Source organism: Sycon ciliatum, chromosome 1, assembly GCF_964019385.1.
Source record: "Sycon ciliatum chromosome 1, ocSycCili1.1, whole genome shotgun sequence".
NCBI classification, from domain to species: domain Eukaryota; kingdom Metazoa; phylum Porifera; class Calcarea; order Leucosolenida; family Sycettidae; genus Sycon; species Sycon ciliatum.
Genome location: NC_088643.1, coordinates 2,718,900 through 2,741,189, shown reverse-complemented (window position 1 = coordinate 2,741,189; position 22,290 = coordinate 2,718,900). Strand labels below are relative to the sequence as shown.

General features: G+C 47.4%; 1 protein-coding gene across 1 annotated transcript; it reads left to right on the top strand.

Annotated features, from left to right (window-relative positions):
- Nucleotides 1-15,905: 15,905 nt before the first annotated feature.
- On the top strand, nt 15,906-16,938 carry LOC135806693 (uncharacterized). Its single transcript, XM_065320922.1, has 3 exons — nt 15,906-16,162; nt 16,324-16,520; nt 16,727-16,938. The coding sequence occupies exons 1-3, from the start codon at nt 15,906-15,908 to the stop codon at nt 16,936-16,938; spliced, it is 666 nt and encodes a 221-aa protein (XP_065176994.1).
- The last annotated feature ends 5,352 nt before the right edge of the window (nt 16,939-22,290 follow it).

Genomic DNA, 22,290 nt, shown 5'->3' with positions numbered 1-22,290 from the left:
AGTCATTGGCACCAAAGATTGCTGGGAAGGCTTGCATACATCGCACAGACAACCAGGCAGCGGCACACATTATTGAAAACGGTAGCCGCAAAGAGCATCTGCAAGAGGAAGCTATGGCAATTCACAAATTGTGCAGGCGTTTTAGCGTGAGGATTAGGGCAGAATGGGTACCTCGGGAAGAGAACGAGCTGGCTGATTATTATTCGAAGGTTGTTGACCAAGACCATTGGCAATTGAACCCTGCATTATTCCGGGAAATGGAAGGGAGATGGGGCCCCTACAGCCTAGATTGTTTTGCCAGTTTTAAGACTAAGCAGCTCAGTAAGTACTGCTCCCGGTGGTGGAACCCAGAGTGCTTTGCGATTGATGCGTTCACAGTGGATTGGTCCACTGAAAGGGTGTGAATGGTTCCCCCAATCTACCTTATTTCACGTACAATCGATATGCTGCTAGCATGCAGAACCCATGGCACTCGTTGTACCAGAGTGGCGGTCAGCCCCATGGTGGCCAAAATTGCATGACGGTGCTGCGTGGTACGGATTTGTGAAAGAGTGCGTGTGGTTGCCAAAGGATGAGAATACATTCTTGCAGGGGTCATGCCCATGGAATTTGTTTGGTTACGGCATGCCGAAGTCCGAGATCATTGCTTTGAAATTGTGCGCAGTTAGTGGCTGTGATTGCTGACAGCATACCTGGCGCGTGTTTGTATGAGGGAGAGCCTGAGTATGTCTGACGGTGCATGAAATGAGAGCTTGCGGAAGTTTGCCTCCATGCTACAGGTGCGGTAGGGCAAGTGCTATAGGCACACATACAGCTATAAGCTCCCCGGTTAACACGTACAGATGTATCAACTCGAAGTTGCACCCAGAGCACTAGCTTCGCAAAGAGGTGAGTCCATGAGTTAAGTGTGCTAGCCAGAATTTAGAGAACACCATAGGTACGCACGTAATGTTGCACGGGCGAGCGGCCTCCAGGCGCTTTGTAATCGTTGTCATGAGAGAGGTGTAGAAGAGCGATTGGAGCACTTGCCGAGGATGTCACTACAGCTATGATGACAGTCAATGTTGAAGTATCGTTGTATTCGTTTTCATGTTCGTCACCGTGGTCTGGGTGGCCACACATTGAATTTAATATTCTGTCGATGGTTACATGCGACATTAACCCTTTAACCCATTGAACGCTGATGACGTCTATAGACGTCATTGAAAATGCCCCCCATGCGCGGGATGACGTCTATAGACGTCATGGGATATATAGTGATTTCCGTCACCACCAGGTGTGTGAAAGGACTGTTAGTCAGTTGGATCATGATCCTGCCTCTTGTACGATAGGTCGTCGGTACGAATCTCGCTTGGTAACACTAAGCGTCTTTTTTTCTTCTCTTTCCAGCGATCTTTCAGCTGCAATTGCACACATTTAGCGTATTTCACGCAATTTGAGCAAACTTGCGTCCCCTATTGTGAAGCGCTATTCTTTTCGGGGACTGTATCGATTCTGTCACCCTGTGGTTGATGGTCTTGGCAATCATTTCCAAAATATTTGAGGACCCAGTTGCCAGAACCCTGGAGTTTTAGAACTTTCTATTTGCCTTGTTTTTAGCATTTTATATGCAGAGTACCATAGGCAAGGCCCAGTAGCGCTGAATGGGTTAAGAGCCGCCCCATACTTGAATGCGTCGTAAACGACGCATTCAAATGCAAAACTTCAAAAGATCGTAACTCAGTCCAATCTCGCTCAAATCAAGTGATCGAAATATCCAGGGCGAAGAGAAATCTCTCACCTGTCGGGAGAAACAATCCGCGAAGCGCTGCGAGCACCGGCTCCTGAGATAAATCACTCGTAAGTTGAGCCGCGATCGCGGCAATTTCAAAAGCGCGCAGTGCGACTTTAGTATTGAGAATTTTGAGACTTTTCGTCAAGCTGGCTTACTCGAATTTGCACAGGTTTCACTGTTGATATTATCAAGAGTACACAGCGAAAAAATTGGAACTCCACGATCGAGTAAAATGAAATATCTGGAGCGGGACGCAATTGGACGCATTTGGGGCATTTTTCGTACTGTCGCTGCGATCTAGCGCTGGATAGACGGTGTGCTGGCTATCATGATCGACCTCATTCTCTTCCTCTCGCGGAGACCTTTCCAGGAAGCCCTAGATTGTGAGGATTGAGTGAGTAGAACTGAAGCTATGATCCAAAGAACACCAAAAAATGCAGAATTTTGAAAATTTCCTGTGGCTCTTAAAGGGTTAAGCGTCCGTTTGCATTGTTTCTGTGTGGTGTGTATGTTGCGAGTGGTGCATACGGTCATGCACGGAGTTGTGCTACAGGCATACATGGACACTACAGGTGTTAACCCGAGCAGCAGGCATGATAAGGGTGAAAGCTACAGGCTTACAATTATGACCCAAGGTGCTGCGGCAGAGCCAGCCGAGCGCGGACGCTACAAGCAATCGAGCTAAGGGGGAGGAGGCAGTCAGTGGCGCAGAAGTGATCATGCTGTTCTCCGACTGTGTGCTACAGGCAAGTAAAGTCAACAGCCAGAACGCATGTCTCGCTGCTTGGCAGTCTATATGCCGCCAGCTATGCTTTGTGCTTCTTGGAGCAGCTGTTGCTGCGACCCTGCAGTTCTGTTGTTGTTGTGGTGTGTACGAGAGAGTCGAAAAGAAATGCCTCATTTCTTGTTGGATGAGAGCAACGAAGTAAACAAGAAATGCTGTTCTTTTCGAAACGCGAGTGCACAGTCCAGAGTTCACGGACTGTGCTGGGAGTGCGGTACGCACTGGCTGCACAGTGCGGAGTTGCAGCATGCACATGAAGGTGCATGCTGGTCTGAAGACAGTGTTCTTTTTGTTCTTGCACTGCTGCTGTACAGTTGCGAATCCCACCCACCCACCCAATTGGATAGTCATTGCTAGATATGTATGTGCATATGGATTTATTGGCTGAGTAAGCAGTAGTGCGTGTATGTGGCGAGCATGTTTCCGTGTGTGGGCCAATTTCAGATAATTCTGTATTAAGGTAGCACATTGGCTTTATTTAGACTGGCCCATTTGGGGTTATTCAGCATCTCCACCATTGTCGCTGGCGGCAATTCCCATTAATCAGTGCACTAGGCCGTGGTGAACGCATTTCGATCGGAGGTTCATGTATCCATTGTCCCATGGCTTGGATCGCTTACTGTCTTGCGTTGTTTTCCTTTTGTTATGCTAAAGTGATGTGTACCAGGCTGCCATGATTATGTTTAAATGCTGGGTGCCTGTGGCATAGTAATATTAATACACATGCGGTGCAAGAATTGGAGCAGCTGTTGCTGCGACCCTGCAGTTCTGTTGTTGTTGTGGTGTGTACGAGAGAGTCGAAAAGAAACCTTTTTTTTCATTGTTTTGGTGATCAAGCTGGTACAAGACAAAGAAGATGGCTGCACCAAACGACTTGTTGTTGGAGCTCGCGCTTCCTGCCGAACTGACTGACACTTGACTGGCTCACGCCATGTGAACACACCCACAACACTGCAATGGTGTGAGTGAATTATAATGGAAGTCATCGCGCTGTAGCTTCTTGAGATTTATTTTAGTATTTCAAGATCACCGATTTCTTTGAATTTAGCAGTCAACGCCGTCTTCTATCAGCGTTCACAAGCGTCTGCTTTTCTCAAAATGTCGTCGAAGTCACACGGATAGCTTTGCCAAGTCATGGCCTTGGGAATGAGTCCGTGTCGATGTCGTTTTCGTCACGCGGTGAGTAAATAATAATTGCATCGCAGCTCAAAGAAACTATTTTGGTCACAAAACGGACCCATGCAGCTCGTCAACATTTACAACACTTTCGTTTCGACATGTCCTCTCTGACTCCATTATTGATACGAGGAAGAACTCGTTTGTTGTAAACCAGACGTACATGACTGTGTCAACGTGAGTGAGTTGTCATTTTTCCTGCTTTCGCGCGGAATATTTCTTCGAGTTCACAGTGAGTTTTTCCAGGCAGCGCTCGAGTGCTCATACGGTAAGACGCCAAACTCCGCGGGCGATCGCCAGGATTGTAAATGTTTTTGAAACGGACTGTAGTGCTGTTGTGCGGGAGAGTTTGCGCCCACGGATCCTTTCCCTGATTTTGAGTACTCCAAGGTGGCGGCAGACCAAGATCAAGAAAATGCGGGGTTTACCCCCCAAAATGCAAAAACATGTGTGTGCGTGTGTGTTCGCGGCGGCAGTTCTCGCAACTAATCACGTCCGCAAACGGAACACGGTGAGGCAAAGCTACATGGCACACTGCTGGAGAAGCCAAAACAAAGTAAAGATGAGGTAGTACTTGACCTGTGAGTGCATCCCGGCGCGGGGAGACCAAAACCGCTCCATGCACTGAGCCCGACAGGTATTATGCAGAGCTAAACCACGCCAGTGTATGCAATATTGTAATGACACGATCGGGACGTACGAGCCGGTTATTATTAATATTACCCCAAAGGTATACCAGTTCGCGTGAACGAAGCACAGTCCGCACCTTTTGAGACAGCTCGGGGGTCCCCCAGGGCGATGGTTTGTCACCGGTACTGTTCACGGTTTATTTGGAAGCAGCCCTACGAATGGTACGTGACCGACTGCCAGCCCGACCATCAGCAGACAACATTCTACCTGAAGAAACAGCTTACGCCGATGACGTAGACTTCAGCTCCACATCAAAATCATTCCTTACCAGCGCCCTACCCGTCATCGCAGGCGTCTTCTCCGAATGGGGTCTTACCGTCAATACCAGTAAGACTGAGTGGATCCGTATTTACCTGGAACCCACTTTGGGAGATGCCACTTCTACAACATCTAGAAAGGTCGGCACAACTCGTGGTAAAGAAGCTTGGCGACAGGTGAAGACACTCGGCTCGCTATACGGCTCCGGGGAGGACGTAACGCGCCGTATTGGCTTGGCCGCAAGAGCATTTGGAGACACTCTGAAGTTATGGTTCAAACACAACCTGCTTTCTACACCCATCAAAATTCGTTTATACAACACTTTCGTTCTACCAATCTTGACCTACAATCTTGCTTGCCTTGGCCTGTCCCGTGCACAAGAAAAGCGCCTAGATGTGTTTCATAGGAAACAGCTGCGGTGTACCCTTGGAATTACCTACCCAGATGTCATCTCGAATGCAGATTTATATGCTGTTACTGGTCAGTGCTCTGTATCTGAAATGGCCAAGCGGGACAGGTGGAAGCTATTAGGACATATATTACGCCAGCCAAGTGACATCCCTGCAAATGTTGCTCTCACTGCTTTCTGTACATATGCTACCAGTCAGCCCTTTCGAATAGGTGCACCCCGCTCTTGCCTCACCACAAGTCTCCAGCGCGACGTCCGCCTCACACCTATCTGCATTTTTAAGCCCAGCTGCCTTCGTGATCTCGGCACCTATGCCCGCGACAGAAAACAATGGAGTAACATCTGCTCAGCCATTTAGTCTAGTACTGCTCTTCTTAAATTTGACCTTTATTACAAGACTCTTCTTTTCTTTTTCTTTTCGTTCTCCCACTCTCACACACACATGCTCACGGTTAATTCTGCCGTCGTGAGTCCCATTCGGGACGGATACGAGAATAATAATAATAATAAAGGTATACCCTACAACAGGGTACATAATTATGTTGTTGGTTTGACAGCATGATATATCTAATATCATACAGTGTACACGAACCACGCAGTCGTGAGTCAGTCACGTGTAGCCCTTTCCCAAAGATGTCAAAATATTTCGCAACTTATGCTCTTCGCAACCATGCCAAAAAAAGTGAAAGTTGCTGATATCGCATCCATATTTTCAGAAAAAGCACAATAGTTGCTAGTCTCGCAACTCAAAATGAGCGTTAAACTCAGCACCGCCGGAACCGGTCCGGCTGGTCTGGCCATGGCCGTACCACTTTTCCAAGCTGGATGGTCCACCTGGTTCATGCAAAACCGGTGTAAAAAATTTCAGAGGGTCAGGACTTGGACTTGTGACTAGGATCGTTCAATGCGGCAGAATCCAAGCCAATCTTCCATGTTATTGAGGATGACTCATGGAAGCTTGTCTCCTCAGAACGACCCAAAAACAAGCGTGCTGTGGTGTATGTGGGCAATATCGCCACAGATAGCACTGAGAGCCACTTCAGGCAATTTATCAAAACCAGGAGTGAGTTTCTGGGCGCCTCCATTCCTGTCCACACCTGCAGTATATGGATGTCAGAAAGTGGGCGTGCTTCCGCAAGAGTGACCATCGATGCCACTTCACTCTCCACAGTGACAGCGCCCAACTTCTGGCCAAGGCCCGTATACTGCAGGCCATGGAGGTTCTTAGAAACCAGCTCTGAGGGCAGCACCAGCAGTCGCAGCCACAGCAGCAGAAACAGCACCTCTGCCAGTGTTCTGACTAAACAGCAACAACAGCAGCCGGGTTCAACGTCCTCCTCCTCCCCGCCGCCACCACCACCGCCGCCACCACCACCGGCAGACTTCATCTCCACTCCACTACACAGTGGCCAAAAACGGAGAAACTCCCACCTCTCCCCACCAGAGGCTGGAGACCTGAAGAGATCAAACGGATCTGCGCCACAACATGACCAGCATGATGCGCAGCCACCCCAGCAGGATGCCCAGTCCTCTCATGCCCAATGATGGATTCCAGACCTCTGCGACTGCTAGTGACTAATGCATTCAGCCTGAGCAACAAGATAGGTGCCCTGCAGCATGCAATCCTGCAGTATAATGTAGACGTGGCAATAGTAACAGAAACGAAGCTCTGCTCAGATAATTCCTCCCATGAGTTGACCATCCCAGGATACTCACCCCCAATAAGGAAGGATCGAGATGCCCATGGTGGCGGTGTGGCAGTGTGGGCTAGGAGTGAACTATCCATTACCCACCACGACGATATAGATTGCCGTGATCACGAGCTCTTATGGATTTCCCTGGCAATGCACTCCGGAACAAAGACTGTTCTGGGTGCGCTCTACCGGCCTGGCTCTTGTGCAGAGACAGACACCAGCCTGATGGACTACCTAGACAACACTTTGGATGATGTCCGCCGTCTTGGCAGCAATGTTATAATTGCAGGGGACTTCAACGTGCATAATTCAGCCTGGCTACAGAGTAGCAAGACTACCCGAGCCGGTGAATGCCTGGAGGAAGTCTGCGCAGCACATCATCTTGTCCAGCATGTCACCCAGCCAACCCGCGGCAACAATACTCTCGATCTTATCATCTCCGATTTCCCACACCCCGTATGCACCACAGCCTATGCACCACTTGGACGATCTGATCATGCCGTTATCATTGCCGAGTTTCTCCAACAGCCTGCCTCTGCGATCTTTCCCCTTCTTCGCCATCACACCCTGGAACAACCTGCCTGCGGACCTCCTGCTTCACGAGCCTCATTCAAGACGCCTCCAAACCTTCAAGGTCAACGTATGTAAGGATCTAATCCGAAAGAGATGGCTGTGGTCCACACAGTACCTGTGACGATGATATTGAGATTTGAGACCCATTTAGTATTTACCTCTCTACTACTACTTGCTTGTTATGATTATTGTTCTCTCTTCATTTTCCCTTCTGGTTTAGTCATTACACGTATTTATATTATTTGGTGCAATACTAGCGCCCCTTTCTCGCACCAAATTATTATTTTTGCTACCTGACCATGCAACCCCCTTTTTTTCGATGCCAGGTTGCAACGCTAACGCCGAGACCCCTGGTCGGTCGAGTTGCTCCCTGTACATCGGCACGTCGTCCCTACATCCCCTGTGTCCTGTCTTGTGTTTGTCTCCACATGTCTCTTTGTAGGGCTGTGTTCCCAATAAAAAATAATAAAATAAAATAAATGCACGACCTCACCTTCCACCAAAGCATTGCAGCATCGGTCTCTCCTCCATCCTATCGAAAATACATACGCGAGTCAACATTGGAAACGAGCGAAAAGCACGAGATCGAGCGTCGATCCGGATCGAGAGACATTTACGTGAATGCTGTACAGGAGGAAGCCGAACAAATGATCTGTCTTTCGACAAAAGGCATTTTGAAGTATATAATTATGAATGCACAATATCTCTCGCCTCCGTACGATATGGCAAACTTGCCATATCGCCGGTTTTCTGATTGCGTGTCCATGGCGACTACAGGTGATGACGCACATTCTGCTTAGCTCCGTGAGAGAGAACTAGAAGGTCGATCACTGCAGAATTGTGTCATTTTCAGTTGTCTTATTGTATTCACGAAGTGAAAGAAGTGCTGTGTTCAATGCTGTTAGTGCCGTGAACTGTTTATTAGTAGTCCTCTCCGTTGTGTACTGGGACGTGACACCGACAGGAGAAAGCTGGAGTGTGGAGACGTTAGCTGGTAAGCGAAAATCGTGACGAACCAAGTGCTGAAATCTTGGTTGGGAGAAATCAAACGTTCAGCATTTACCTCAACCAAGGACCATGCTGTTTGCTCTTTCCACTTCCTGACGATGGATGCGCTGCCTGCTGGAGACTCTCCTATCTCTCGTAACATATTCTGAAGCACGTTTACCTTTGAAGATGACGAGAACCTGCGTGAAGTCAGGAAAGGAACCTTCTCTCCGAAACAGGCGAAGCACCTGCATGCAGTAAAGAAAGAGCATAAAGAAATCCTAATTGATAACAAGACGTGATAACTGTATGCAGTCCTGCAAAAGTCATATATGAACTTACATGTAAATAGGACGTGCAATCTCTATTCAGTCTGGAATGAGTCATATAAGAAACTTCTACCCGCAAAAAAAAAACATAAAACCCGGTACGAAGTCAAGAAAGAGCAATATCAAAAACTCCTGGGAGCAAGCCATGAAACTTGTATGTAGCCATCAAATATGAAAATAGGAAACCTCTGCCTGCACAGAAACAAAACACTTGTATGCAGTCAAGAAACTACAATAATTATAGGAAGCTTACGTTTGAACATGACGGGGACCTGTAAGAAGTTGGGAAGGAGTAATAGTTATAGGAACCTTCTCTCTCAAACAGGCGAAATACCTGTATGCAGTAACGAGAGAGCATGGTGAAAACTGAACTGAGAACAAGACCGGACAACGGTATGCAGTCAAAAAAAGATCTATTATATACAGTCGCCTTTGCTTATAAAGACCCTCGGCGCGGCGCGACATCAGGAACGTGTCCTACGCGAAGTGTCCTTACACCCGAAGTCTCATTATAATTATTTATTCCAGCAGCACACGTAGACCTCTTATGACATAGTCCACGAAAGTGTTGGCAATGTACAGTCATGTGTGTGGGTGCTTGATTCTGCGCAGGGAGTCGTGAAGCCCTACACCTGGGAACTCCAAAATGGTGCAAGGCGCATCATTGGAGTTCACTCAGCAAGAACAAAGAGAATAATGGACCTCCAGCGGAGAACAAAGCAGCTACCTGCACTGAGCCCCACATTCACAGTCGTCACGTTTAGCTGTGGATTCCTGCAGTGACACCTAGTGACCTACCCTTCACTGTTCTTTCTCAGGCAGTAGAACGCACGTTATGGCAAGTATCCAGAACCATTGTCGACGTCACTTACGAATGCTAAGTGCCACTGGAGTAATAGTTGGTACAGAACTGTACTTGCATTTTCTATTACTTTCTATCACTCCTCTTTTACGCCTTGCTCCGCCATAGTATCTCAGATGGAATCATCAGGGTTACTGCGCCCCCACACGTCCACCACCAACTACTAGTGCAGTGGCCAGTGTTGACATCAACAAATTAATGATAACTTAGCTCACAACGAGACGGGGAAAGTGTATACAGGCCAACAGGAGCTATTATAGGATCTTACCTGTCAAAAGGCGTAACATCTTTATGGAGTCTCGAAAGAGACATCATTGGAAACTTCTACCTGTAAACAAGACAAATATACCAGTATTAAGTCAAGCAAGAGTAATATGTGAAAAGCTCTAGCTGCGAACAAGACAAGAAGCCTGTATTCAATGTAGGAAGAGCAAAATAGGAAACTGTCCTGCCAACAACACAATACACCTGTAAACAGTCATGAAAGATCAATGAAGGGAACTTACCTGTGAGCAAGACACGAATCCTGTTTAGAGCCATGAAATAATATTGAAAATAGGAAACTTTTGCCTGCACACAAGACGAGACACTTGTATGCAGTTCGGAAAATGCATAATAGGAAGCTTACTTGTGAACGTGACGAGAAATCTGCACGCAGTCAGAAAAGAGCACTAGTAACAAGGAATCTCAACAGCGAAAAAGACGATACCCCTGCATGCAGTAAGGAAAGAGCAGTAGAGCATATAGAGAGCTCAACTTAAATCAAGACGGGAAAGGTATTTGCAGTCATGAAAGATCAATGAATGGATCAATTTAATGGAACTTGCCCATGGACAAGACTCGAAACTTGTATACAGCTATGAGATATGAACATTTATAGGAAACATCTGCCTGCACACGAGGCAAGACACTTGTATTCAGTCAGGAAAAAGAATTATAGCACTCTGAACTGAGAACATTACGAAACACTGTGTGCATTCAAGAAAGAGCTGGAAAGGAAACTTACCTGTGAACAAGACGAGACACCGTAGGCTCCTATTTCCAGTCAAGAAAAGCTGTATAGTAAACGTACCTGCGAGAAAAACAGGAGACCTGTAGGCAGTCAAGAAAATACAATAATTATAAGAAGCTTACCTGTGAACAAGACGGAAAGCCCGTGTGCAATCAAGAAAGAGTGAAATTGGAACCTTGTCCGCGAAAAAGGCTAGAAACCTGTATGCAGTAACGAAAGAGCATACAGAAAACGTAACTGAGAACAAGACGAGAAAACTGTGTGCAGCCAAGGAAGAGCCGTATAGGAAACTTACCTGCGAACAAGACAGAGAAATCCGTATGCAGTCTCGAAAGCGTCCTTATACTAGTAGGAAACGTGTACCTGAGAACAAGACGAGAAACCTTTAGGCGGTTATGAAAGAGTACTACTCATAATCATTAAGCTCGGTGCTAGGCTTGTCATTCTACTGCTAAATTTTGTGTCGTCCAAAACTACTGCACTGTACTTGTACGCCCGCACACTGTCATGTACTGAGCTTGATGAGCTTGATTCTACGCTATTCGCTCTTCCGCGCTACATTATGTTGCGCCAGACATTACTGCAATGTACGCCCACACGTCTCCCAACTAGTACAGGGCAGTATAGCTGATATCAAATGCCGTCAAACGTTCTGAAGACGTTCGCAGAGCGACTGCTCGTACATGTAGTGAGTTTTAGGTACACCTTTCCATCTAAGATATTTCTAGTGGATCTCGCTAAGTGTGTATTATGATAATAGAACTCACTCAACTGAAGCACACGGTTACAGCCAGTTGGAAAAGAAATTGTGAGAACTTCCTAGAGAAGGAGAAAACAAACAGAGCGTATTCACTGCAGCTGTTCAGTAGTCCTTCAGTTCTTCCAGTGTCAAGGAACGTCCAGCCTGTCCTTCATAAACCTGTACATGCACTGACAGAAGAACGAGCAGTTGCTGTTTGGTAACTTTGAGTTTCACAAACTGAATCGATCATTAGACGAAAATTTAACCAGTAATAGAAATTGAATGTACATACAGGTAGCGGCACTTGTCTTCCGCCATCTTGGAATACTCAAAATCTCCATTTGAACAACCCGTGTGGCTTTTTTCTCCTTCTACTATTGCCTCAAAGTTCTACTGTTTCCTTTCGTAAATAATGGTGTTGAAACTTGAAAGTAAGTGGCCTGTACGCTACAATACACTGATACATTTGACTTAGAAAATCTAAGATTTTGAGTTTTTTACACTCCATACATAATTTTATTTTCATTATTTTATTGGTTTGGTGAGACTCCCATGATAGGTATCCATTTACCTCTGGAGAATCCGTAAATAAACAAACAAACAAACAAACATACATGTAGACACAAAATAGCTGTGCGCCTTCCAAAAAAGTCAAAGAAATACAGAGAGCAGAGCTAACCTTTCTCAACGCGACGAATGTAGATAGTGCCACGGGTGCGTTTCCAGCTACTAATACTCCCAGCTGTAGCACGTATTGAGAGCTGATGTGCGGGGGAGCGCGGCGCCCACATATCTTCCAACTACGGTACATAGCAGACTAAGCGGATGACGTAAAGGTTGGTTGTACAGTGTACTTGAACTCTGTGCTTCCTGCTGCTAGGCAATCATCAGACACTTGAACTGATACTCGCATCTACCCAGCAGTATGCTTATCGTTGAATATCGACACATATAATAGGGCCATAAACAAATTCAGCGCTAAATCTGGAGACGTAATTTATGGGGAGAATGCTGGCTCAGGCAACGTCACCAGATTTATTATTATTATTATTTGTAGTCAAGTGGTTTGCTTCAATTCACTTTCCGAAGAGTCAATGAATACCCATGTAGGGCAGAGCCTTGTACACAAGAGAGAGATTGGAAGCTTTGTTACAACTCTGAGATTCACATAATACTATGATCATCAGGCAGGGGGGTTGCCTGATGATCGTAGTAATACGTGAAACTCAGAGTTGTAACAAAGCTTCCAATCTCTCTCTCTCTTTTGTATACGTGAAACTCAGAGTTGTAACAAAGCTTCCAACCTCTCTCTCTTTTGTATTATTATTATTATACGCATTCCCGATTTGAAGTGAAGCAGCAGTATGCTGCGTCCACAGCTTCGCATATGCAGAATGGTTTGGGTGAGAGGAGAGGGGAGAGAAAGCAACAAGGCAACCAACATCTATGAAATAGGTCGCAAGAACATGAAGAGAACCAACCGACATATGCATGATTGCACAAGAATGGAGACGACAAATGGCTATAATCATTGTGCCACAAAACCGGTACACAGGAGACCTGTCGACAATCTAACGAAACATAAAACTCATTTACTCAATACAGGTTCAACTAAATTAAAAGAGAACAACGCTACAACATAAGAATTGCCGCTAAATTATCGCAAGAACGAGTCCAATACAATGTACAAAATGAAAACCATGAACAGACTGTCCCGAAGTCATTTTGGGAACAAATTGTACTACATGTACTTGCTGACACTGATGCTGACGGAACACGAATTTGAGTTGAATGCACACGAAGTCTTGTACATGTACATCATTATGCGCCGGTGTTGTGGAGTAGGCAGGTACGTCAGTCACCAAACCAGCTTCAGCTCCGAGCTCGCTTCAGCAGAATGTTGACCGCGTTTGCTTTGCCTCCACACTGATAGACGACCAGCGCAGAGTCCCGCATCTCCGTGGCCGTAAGGTCTTGATATTCGCCGTTAGTGGCCTCAAGTCTCAGTCCACCTCTCACAGCAAGCCGCTCAGTGAAAACCTTTCTCTCTCCATTGGAGTGCTCCCCAGTTGCGCGAGGAGACTAGAGAAATTCCTCCGGTGAGCGAGGAAGAAGAGCGGAGTTACCCAACTCAACCAAACAAATTCCTCCGATCACCCGATTTAGCGCTAAATTTATTTATGCTTGTGGCATTATGTGTTTTAGCATACGGCAGGGGAGATCCTAGTGTCCGTTGTCTCTGATGATTGCCTAGCGGCATGAAACTCAGAGTTACAACTCGGCTGAGTCTGCTGTGTACTAAGCTCAGCCTCTGACATTGAGCACTCTCTGCAGCTCCGGGGATCAACGGATTTATCTAGCAACTAGTAAATCAATTACATGTGTATTTGGTGAAGAGGAAAAGGAAAATTAATGTTACGAGTTATGAAAAACTGTTCACCAACGCACACAGATCATACACAGTCAGCGAGTGCGACAAAATGGCATAAATCTTACCTGGACCTTTCCGAACCTGAGCCTTCCAAGTTGGAAGGTTGTTGGTTTGTGCCTTGGAGAAGTGTTAGAGCTAGGTGTCAGGTCGCCGAATGTCTCAGTACTCTTTGTCAGTTTTGTGCCATTTTGTCGCACTCGCTGATTGTTCACAGAACGACAGTTAACTGAATGACATTTCACAGACTACCTTTTTGACAGACAGCCCATTTCACAGGATACCCAATTCACCGAAAGACAGTTCACAGAGTACTGTTTTCACCGACAGCCCATTTCACCGAATTTCAGCAGGCATGCACTCAAAAATGCATTGTTTCGAAAGAAAGCAAAATATGAAGGACATGAGAGTATGCACGTGTGACATGGTCATTTACTATACACAACATTGAACGCCAAATCATGCGCTACTCCACGGAGGAACTCTCTTGGTGGTCGCTGCTCGACTGCCTATTCGACAACATTGAACGCCATATTATGTGCTACTCCACGGAGGAACTCTCTTGGTGGTCGCTGCTCGACGGGCTGTAGCAGAGCCCTCAGCCGTTCATGATTGATTGATTGATTGATTGATTTTATTTGGATTCGCGAGACCAAACGAGCAGGAGTGCTCAATAACAGGGTAGCGAATGGTTGAGTTGTGCTATGTGACAATGTAGTGTGTGCGTGGAGGGGGGGGGGGGGGGAGCTGCGGAGGCCCAATACAATGTAAGGGGATGGGAGGAGAGAAGGCCAGCGGAGAGTCAAATTCAGAAGAGGGAGGAGAGAATAGCTGAAGTACACGGTTACTGAGCGAATTCAAATAAACCAAACAAACAGCAAAACAAGTACACAGCTCACGAGAATAAAGAGGACTGGAGCACAGAATTGAACTGCTGATGTACACAGCTGACGAGAATAAAGACAGGAGCACAGAAATGAACGGGAGGCAGTCTACGAAGTGGTGGTACCATCGGTGCATGCACCACGGTACATTATCGATTGATTGATTGATTTTATTTTACTTCGCAAGTTCCAACGGGTTCCTGGCCCAGTTATATGAAAGCGAAGGATAGAATTTGCCAAAATCCTAATGAGCAACAGCATAGGCAATATTATCATAGAAGTGGAGTACTATGCGAGCGAGAATACTGAGAAGAAAGGAACATGTCAAAACCTGACGAAACACAACCTATTTCAGGCATACATAAGGAAGGCAGGCTAGCTTAAAATCTTGCAATCTGGTTACGGTGCGCACCTCTCTAGGCAAACTGTTCCACAGCAATGCTCCTGCGGTGGCGAATCTCGTTTGGCCACACCGACTGCGAGCTGGCTGGCTGAGCAGACCATTGGCATGCTGATGGCGCGTACTTCTGCCGCTGCATGCTGCTGGTTTGAGAAGCTGGGCTAGAGCAAGGCTAGTGGAGTCATTTAGACAACGCCAGATGAAGATCAGGAGCTTTTGTTTGAAAAGTTCAGTGACGCGGTAAATCGAGTTGGCAGCCAGGAGGGGCTGCATCGCGGAACATGGCGGGCTGCCATCAATGCATCGGATCGCCCTGTTTTGCATGGCTTGCAGACGCTGAAGTTGGGTCACGCGGAGGGCTGCAGAGAAGCTGCAGGCATCATATATCATATCCGGCATGACAATAGCCTTTACATATACCTTGCGCGAGCTGCGGGAGAGGCATCGACGGGCTCGCCACAAGGCGCCTATCTTCCTCGCAACTTTGGTCACTATGGCGCTGACGTGTACATCCCAACTCAGGCGGTTGTCAAGAAAGACACCAAGGTACCGCGCAGACTTCACTATCGGTAGAGAGGTATCGCAGCACACGATAGAGACCTCAGGCCCGGCATGTTGCGGTGAGATAGTCATTAGACATCCTTAGCAAAAGTACGATAACGCTAACTTTTACGGTACTCACTCCCGGCCGTGACAAAAAACGTTATCGGATAACGGAAAAACGTTACAGAGCCCAAAATAACGGGCCGACGTTCGTTATGGTAATCCTGCACAAACCGCAAAAAATTACCTGGATGCCACATGTTTTTTCAGCTGGCGGGAGATATAAACACGTGCAGATGCGGGATCGATTCCTCTTTGACTTTAGTTTGAATTGTTGTTTTGTACCAGTTCTCTTTCACCATGTCTACGTCCTCTTGTTCGTCACCCTCTGGCCCATCTGGGAAACAGAGGACTCGATTCTCGGCTGAGGACGAAATTCTCCTCTTCCGAGAAGTGCTCTCACAGGAGAGTCCATTTAGCCGTGGTTCCTGCGTCTGGGAAAAAGTCTCTAAAAACCTCAGCACGAACGAGAAATCGTTTTCGCCACGTCTCTGTCGTGATCGAATCAAAGACTTGATCAAAGAGTTCATCAGGAACGACAACAAGGAGAGGGTGAAGTAAGTACATGACGCATCATTTAGCTTTGTAGGACAGACATTCACACGTGGATATTGACTGGATGAAAAACTTTTATGTGTACTGATGTTCTAGCTGTGATCAGTTGAATGATGCATTTGTGGTTACTCTTTTGTTATTCTTTTGTGCATTATATTTTTAGAACTGGCGTGGAGGAGGAGTATTCAGAGCGTGCTCAGCTCTTGTCTGAGCTGAGAGAGTTGTACCAGGGGGAAGAAGACAAGAAGGAGGAAACGGCTAAAGCAAAGAAACGAAAAGACGCAGACACGACAATGGCGAAGGACATGCGTGAGGCGTGCATGGAGACGTACGCGCAAAGCAAGAAAAGAGTTACTCAGGGTAAGCTGTAATTAAACGTGTCCCAGATTATTTAGACGACTATGTAGCCGCTGAGATAAATAAATATTTTAATGATGGAAACTCGGAAACCCAAATTTGCGGTTTTATACTTGCACGATATGTTATGCTGGTGCCAATTCAATAAAATAGAAATGTTAACGGATACGTGTCTACTCTTTTCTTTTCTCATACTTTTCTTTGTGCAGACGGCGAGGAGGAGAATGAGGAGAAGAAACCAACGAAACGGAGAAGGATGGATGTGGCGGAAGAAGTGAGGAAGAGAACTGCCCTGAAGGAGCGAGAGCTGAATTTGAGGGAGAAGGAGTATAACCTGGCAAAAGAAAAACAAGATGTTGAGCTGGAAGAGAGAAGAATGTTCATGCGATTTATGATGGAAAAAGAAAGGAACAACCAATAAAATGAATATATATTCAAACTCTCTGCCCTTTGTCTACTGCAAATACTCTTGCAGGGTTGGGGGCTTCAATCCAAAGTATGAGGATGTCTCATTTGCGTACAGGCAGGTGTGGCAGTTAGTCAGGAGTACAGCCACACGGTAGAATGTCCCAATGGAACCATGAAGAAGTCTCTGGGCCTTCTTTAGGTCCACATAGGCGAACTTGGCTGCAACTTCAGCAAACGCCCATTCAATGGCAATACGGCATTCACTCATTTGGCTGTTGTACTGCCGTTGTGGTGGTGTTAGGTTTGCACCAGCAAAAGGAGCCTGCAGGTGCTGACGCAGGGGGTATGCTGAGTCACCATAGAGTGTAAATACATCTCCCGCATCAGGTCCTCTGGCCGGCAAATGGGCTTCAATCTGGTCAAGCAACCCACTCATTCGTAGCATAGCTGCATCATGCCGTGACCCTTCCACGGGCCCAAAGAGATGCACAACGATGCCGAACGGTGTGGTGACGCCTTGAAATTTCTGCATGTGCATGCGCTTGTGCCCACTATACCAGATCCGTTGGCCACGGGTAGGGCGTGCAATCGGCCTGCCGGTACCATCAATAAAACCCCAACAATTGGGGATCGGGCATTTGCCATGGACTGCTTCAGCTGCTTCAAGGAGGCGATCCCTGGAAAGCCACTTGCCAGGACCCACGTTCTCCACTAGGTTGGACAGCAGTCCAGACCAACGATCGTGCAGACAGGAGAGCATGCAGTTTACAATGACTGTTATGGATGACTCGCCTCGGCAAAACATCTCCTCCAGGTCGTACATTCTACCAGGATAGCTCAGCCGACGTAAAAGGATGCAAAGACCTTCTATGCCAGACCAACTCAGACGGTTTGGTGAGTTCATCTCGTCCGGAATTCCAAGAGCTTCGCAGAGTTCAGGTATGTCTTTTTTGTGAAAGCGAAACCTCTTTTTAAAATCGTGCTCAGGCAATTCCTCAAAATTGAAATCGCGCTGGCTTCGACGAAACGCAGCTTCAGCAAGCTCAGCTCCCCTGTCCTGATAGGCCAGAAGCAGCACGTCCTCCAGGTCCGAGTCTTCACACTCCATCACCAAGTCCTCCAGGTCACGTACATCGTAGTCAACCATGATGGGACAAAAAGGAAACTTGATACAAGTACACAAGACTGAAGCTAGCTTCGAAAACGAACCGGAAGCAACTCATCCCAACCTTTTACATGCATTTCCTCGTTCAAATTTTTGAATTTCCCGCGCTTGCTTCCGCAATCACTCATCGCGCCATGGTTGTCAAGACCACTTCGTCTGAACTGTATCGTAGATTTTGCTAAGGGAAAAAACAGCTTTCACGCTACCTAGTACGGTAAGCATTGCGTTTACGTTTGCGTCTTTTTAGCTAAGGATGTCTAATACCTGGCTTTTGGAGGCATTGAAAATTAGGCCGCGTGACTTAAAGGGGAACTGTCACCAAAAAAATTCCTTGTCTTATCTTGTAGTTCTTTGGCTCCTGATCACGATGGTGTTATCCGTTTTTCTCTGCGATGGCTGGAAGTGGGTGAAAACTTGAAAAGAAGGTGCCCAAAATTGTCCCGAAGTACCGAGTGACGTCACGCCGGACTTGACCTCCACGCGTACATTCGTCGTCAAAAACGAAATCCAGCCCGTGTGCTCGTCGATCGAGCTAGCTGTTCCAATGTACCATGTGTACGGTGCACGTGTGCCTTTTGAACTGTAACACAGATGGGTACGTCGTACCGAAGGAGAATGCCAAAGAGGCAGAGACCCACGTGCAGCTACACAGCCAAATCAAAATAAAAAGCAGCTGAGCTTTCACCTTTTTGACTTCTTCCGCGAGAATCTAAGTTTTATTTTGTGAGCACGGAAGTACGTCGTTGTTTTGAACTTTTCGTGTGAGGAACAACACGATGATGAGTGCGTATGCAGAAAACAGTACTCCTCCGGCCGGCGATAACACCACCAACCCGAGCCCCAAAGGAACGCAATGTAGTTACGTGAAGGCGATTCATCTGGCGATGTTGCTCAAGATGCAGATGACGAACTCCGACGTCTTTCATTTCAGAGCCGGGTGGGCAACATCGCCACCTTCGATACCACGACATCATTTTCAAGTACGAGGTATGTGTGTCACACTAACAGCAAACAAACATCCTTCCACTCCTTCGTAATCACAAATAAAACAAAGAGCTGGAGCTTCGTGGAGGAAGTACCAGTGCGACAAACTGCAGTCGACTTTTGTTTATTTTGTCCCTTTTTGGCGTTCTCATTGTGTACAACGTACACATCGAGTGTCCGAGTTCAGAAGGCAAGCGTGCACCGTACATCGAACAGTTGGCTCGATCGACGAGCACACGGGCTGGACTTCGTTTTTGACGATGAAAGTACGCGTGGAGGTCAAGTGCGGCGTGACGTCACTCGGTACTTCGGGACAATTTTGGGCACCTTCTTTTCAAGTTTTCACCCACTTCCAGTCATCGCAGAGAAAAACGAATAACACCATCGTGATCAGGAGCCAAAGAGCTACAAGATAAGACAAAGAAAAATTTTGGTGACAGTTCCCCTTTAAGCCATATGGCGAGATCAGTGACAGCTGAAGAGACGGATTTGGAGACTTCCCCAGCGGAAGCTTTTGAATCATACAGAGCAATGTCGTCTGCAAATTGCACGCTGGGTATTGGCGATGAGACCGATTTCACATCACGGGTGTAGACGTTAAAGAGAACAGGCCCCAAGACGGAGCCTTGGGGCACACCACAGGTGCAGTCTAGAGCACGACTTGTGGCCGAAGCGACTGTAACTTGCTGCCTGCGATCTGTCAGGTAATTCGCGAACCACTTCAGGGCGACACCAGAGATGCCAACGTCAAAAAGGTCTTGGATGAGGATACCATGTCGGACTTTGTCAAAAGCCTTGGACATGTCGAGGAGGCACAGCCCAGTTACCAGACCACTGTCCTTCGCCTTCTGCAAGCTGTCCGTGAGAACACAGAGGGCATCCTCAGTGGAGCACTTCTTCCTGAAAGCAAACTGAGAATCAGGTAGGGCATTACTCAAGTCTAGATGGCGAACTAGCTGACGCTGCACCACTCTCTCCAACAGCTTTGAGGCAACTGGAAGGAGGGAAACAGGGCGATAATTGGTGGGGACTGATGGGTCCCCGGTCTTGTAAAGCGGTACAACGGTCGCCAGCTTGAACGCCAAAGGAACCGTGCCAGTACGGAGGGAAGTGCAAAACAGTACTGCTAAAGAGTATGCCAATAAATCGGAACACTCCCGCAATAGCGAACCCGGTATGCCGTCACTTCCCGTAGCTTTGCGAGCATCTACCTGCTGAAGGAGACGTTGAACGTCCGATGGAGTTACAGGGGAGAACTCGGTTAGGGAGACAGGCCCGTTGGGGCCACACGGAACGCCGAGATGGTCGGGTTGGTTTGTGTCTGTAACAATAGAGTGGAACGTGTTGCTGATCTCATGGACGTCGCAGCACGGATCTTGACGGCACCGTGAGCGCCCTGTCACGGCATTGAGAATTTCCCAGGACTTTCTTGGGTTACCAGCATTCTCTTTGCACTGGGTGGCGAAGTACGCATTTTGCTTTTGTCGAGAAGCGTTCCGAGCAATGCTACGTGCTCGTTTGAACTAAGTGTGAAGATTTCCATTCGTTTTGTCCTGTCTCCAAAGTTTATGAATGCGACGTTTTCGCTGCATTAGCCTGTGTAGTTCTGCGTCTACCCACCGTGGTGTGGACTGTCTGGGATGCTTTGAGTTACATAGGGGGGCATGCTTATCCATAACGTGCATAAACTTGGCATGCCATTCTCTCCACATGATATTTACATCATTGAAGTCAGAAAAGTCATGTAGGTTGGCCTCACAGGTATCATGACGGAACGCGGTTCTGTCTTTCTTATGGATTCTTCGCATGTGCCTTGGGGCCTGCCGTGTAGTCCGGGGAACATCGACCTGGATATTGCACTCCACGGCACTATGATCACTGATATCAAGAGGTACGACAGTAGCTACAGTTGCATGGGTAGGGTCAGCCAGAATGAGATCAATTATAGTACCATTCGGACAGCGGGGAGTTTCACGAGTGGGTTCTCTAACGATGTACTTGAGGCCATAGGCGGCACAGAGGTCACTGAGATAGTGATGCTGGGGACCAGGCTGTTTTGGGTCCATGTTGACGTTGAAGTCACCAACCATTGTAATGGAGGCCGATTGCAGCTTGGCACGCAGGATCACCGCTTCTAGGTCTGTCCAGTAAGATACTGATTCCCCGGGGGGACGGTAGATACAACCAATCAAGTGGCAGCCAAGTGGACCTTTAATTTCCAACCAAGCAGACTCGATCTTGTCGGAATGAAGGTCAGAACGGGCTCCAATAGGAAGGTCTTGGTGGTAATAAAAGCAGACCCCACCACCCATCCGGCCGTGCCTGTCATTACGGTGTAAATTGTAACCATGGATACTAAGTTCTCCGTCTGCAATTTCGGGACTCAGCCACGTCTCCGAGATACCCAAGACATCGTAGCTGCGGTCGCCGATGAGGGCAGCTACTTCTGCACGCTTGTACCGTAGGCTACATATGTTTAGGGCGCCGATCTTGAGAGGCGCAGCGGTCTGGGTAGGTGGAGGGTGTACTGAAGGTGACTGTGCATGCGGAGTGGCAGGATTCCTAGGGGAGAAGGGTTTGGCAAGAGGGTTCAGCGGCATGAGTGTTCAGGAGGAGATAATTTACAGAAGAAAACGGTATATACAAATAGAGCAATAGATGGGCTGGGTTCATAGAACGTGGACAGTATTCAACGAGTACTTACTCAGTGGCATCCTTTGCGGGCAGCTTCAACTCTCTCTGCCAGCTTCTAGCGCTCACGGTTTGAATACTCCTTAGCCCACGCAATTTGCGGGTCGTTCAAGGCAGAGGCAGGTGGTTCAGTGCGCCCGGATAAGACAGTGGCGGAGACTACACATTGCTGATATCTCTTCTTCCGCTTAGGACCAGAGTGTCCTGCCACAAGCCGCTCAAGCTCTCGTTCCGTGGTGGCCTGTTCCATGGCGAGCGGCCAGGCGAGCGGCCAGGCGAGCGGCCAGGCGAGCGGCCAGGCGAGCGGCCAGGCGAGCGGCCAGGCGAACGGCCAGGAGAGAGGCCAGCCGAGTGGCCAGCGAGCAGCTAGCGATCAGCAACAGCAACAGGATGGGAAAAAGAACAATGAGCACCAAAATACGATAATGAAGGAGAACAAAGAGAAATGAGAACAGAAATTAAAACTAGAAAGAGAGAAAGGAAATCAAAACAAGAATGAAAACAAGAATGGGAACTAGAATGTGA

Bases quoted from the DNA above. Each gene is read 5' to 3' on its own strand.
- LOC135806693 (XM_065320922.1), top strand. From the start codon at position 15,906: ATGTCTACGTCCTCTTGTTCGTCACCCTCTGGCCCATCTGGGAAACAG. The intron at 16,163-16,323 runs GTAAGTACATGA...TTATATTTTTAG, and splicing joins GACAACAAGGAGAGGGTGAA to AACTGGCGTGGAGGAGGAGT. The intron at 16,521-16,726 runs GTAAGCTGTAAT...TTCTTTGTGCAG, and splicing joins CAAGAAAAGAGTTACTCAGG to ACGGCGAGGAGGAGAATGAG.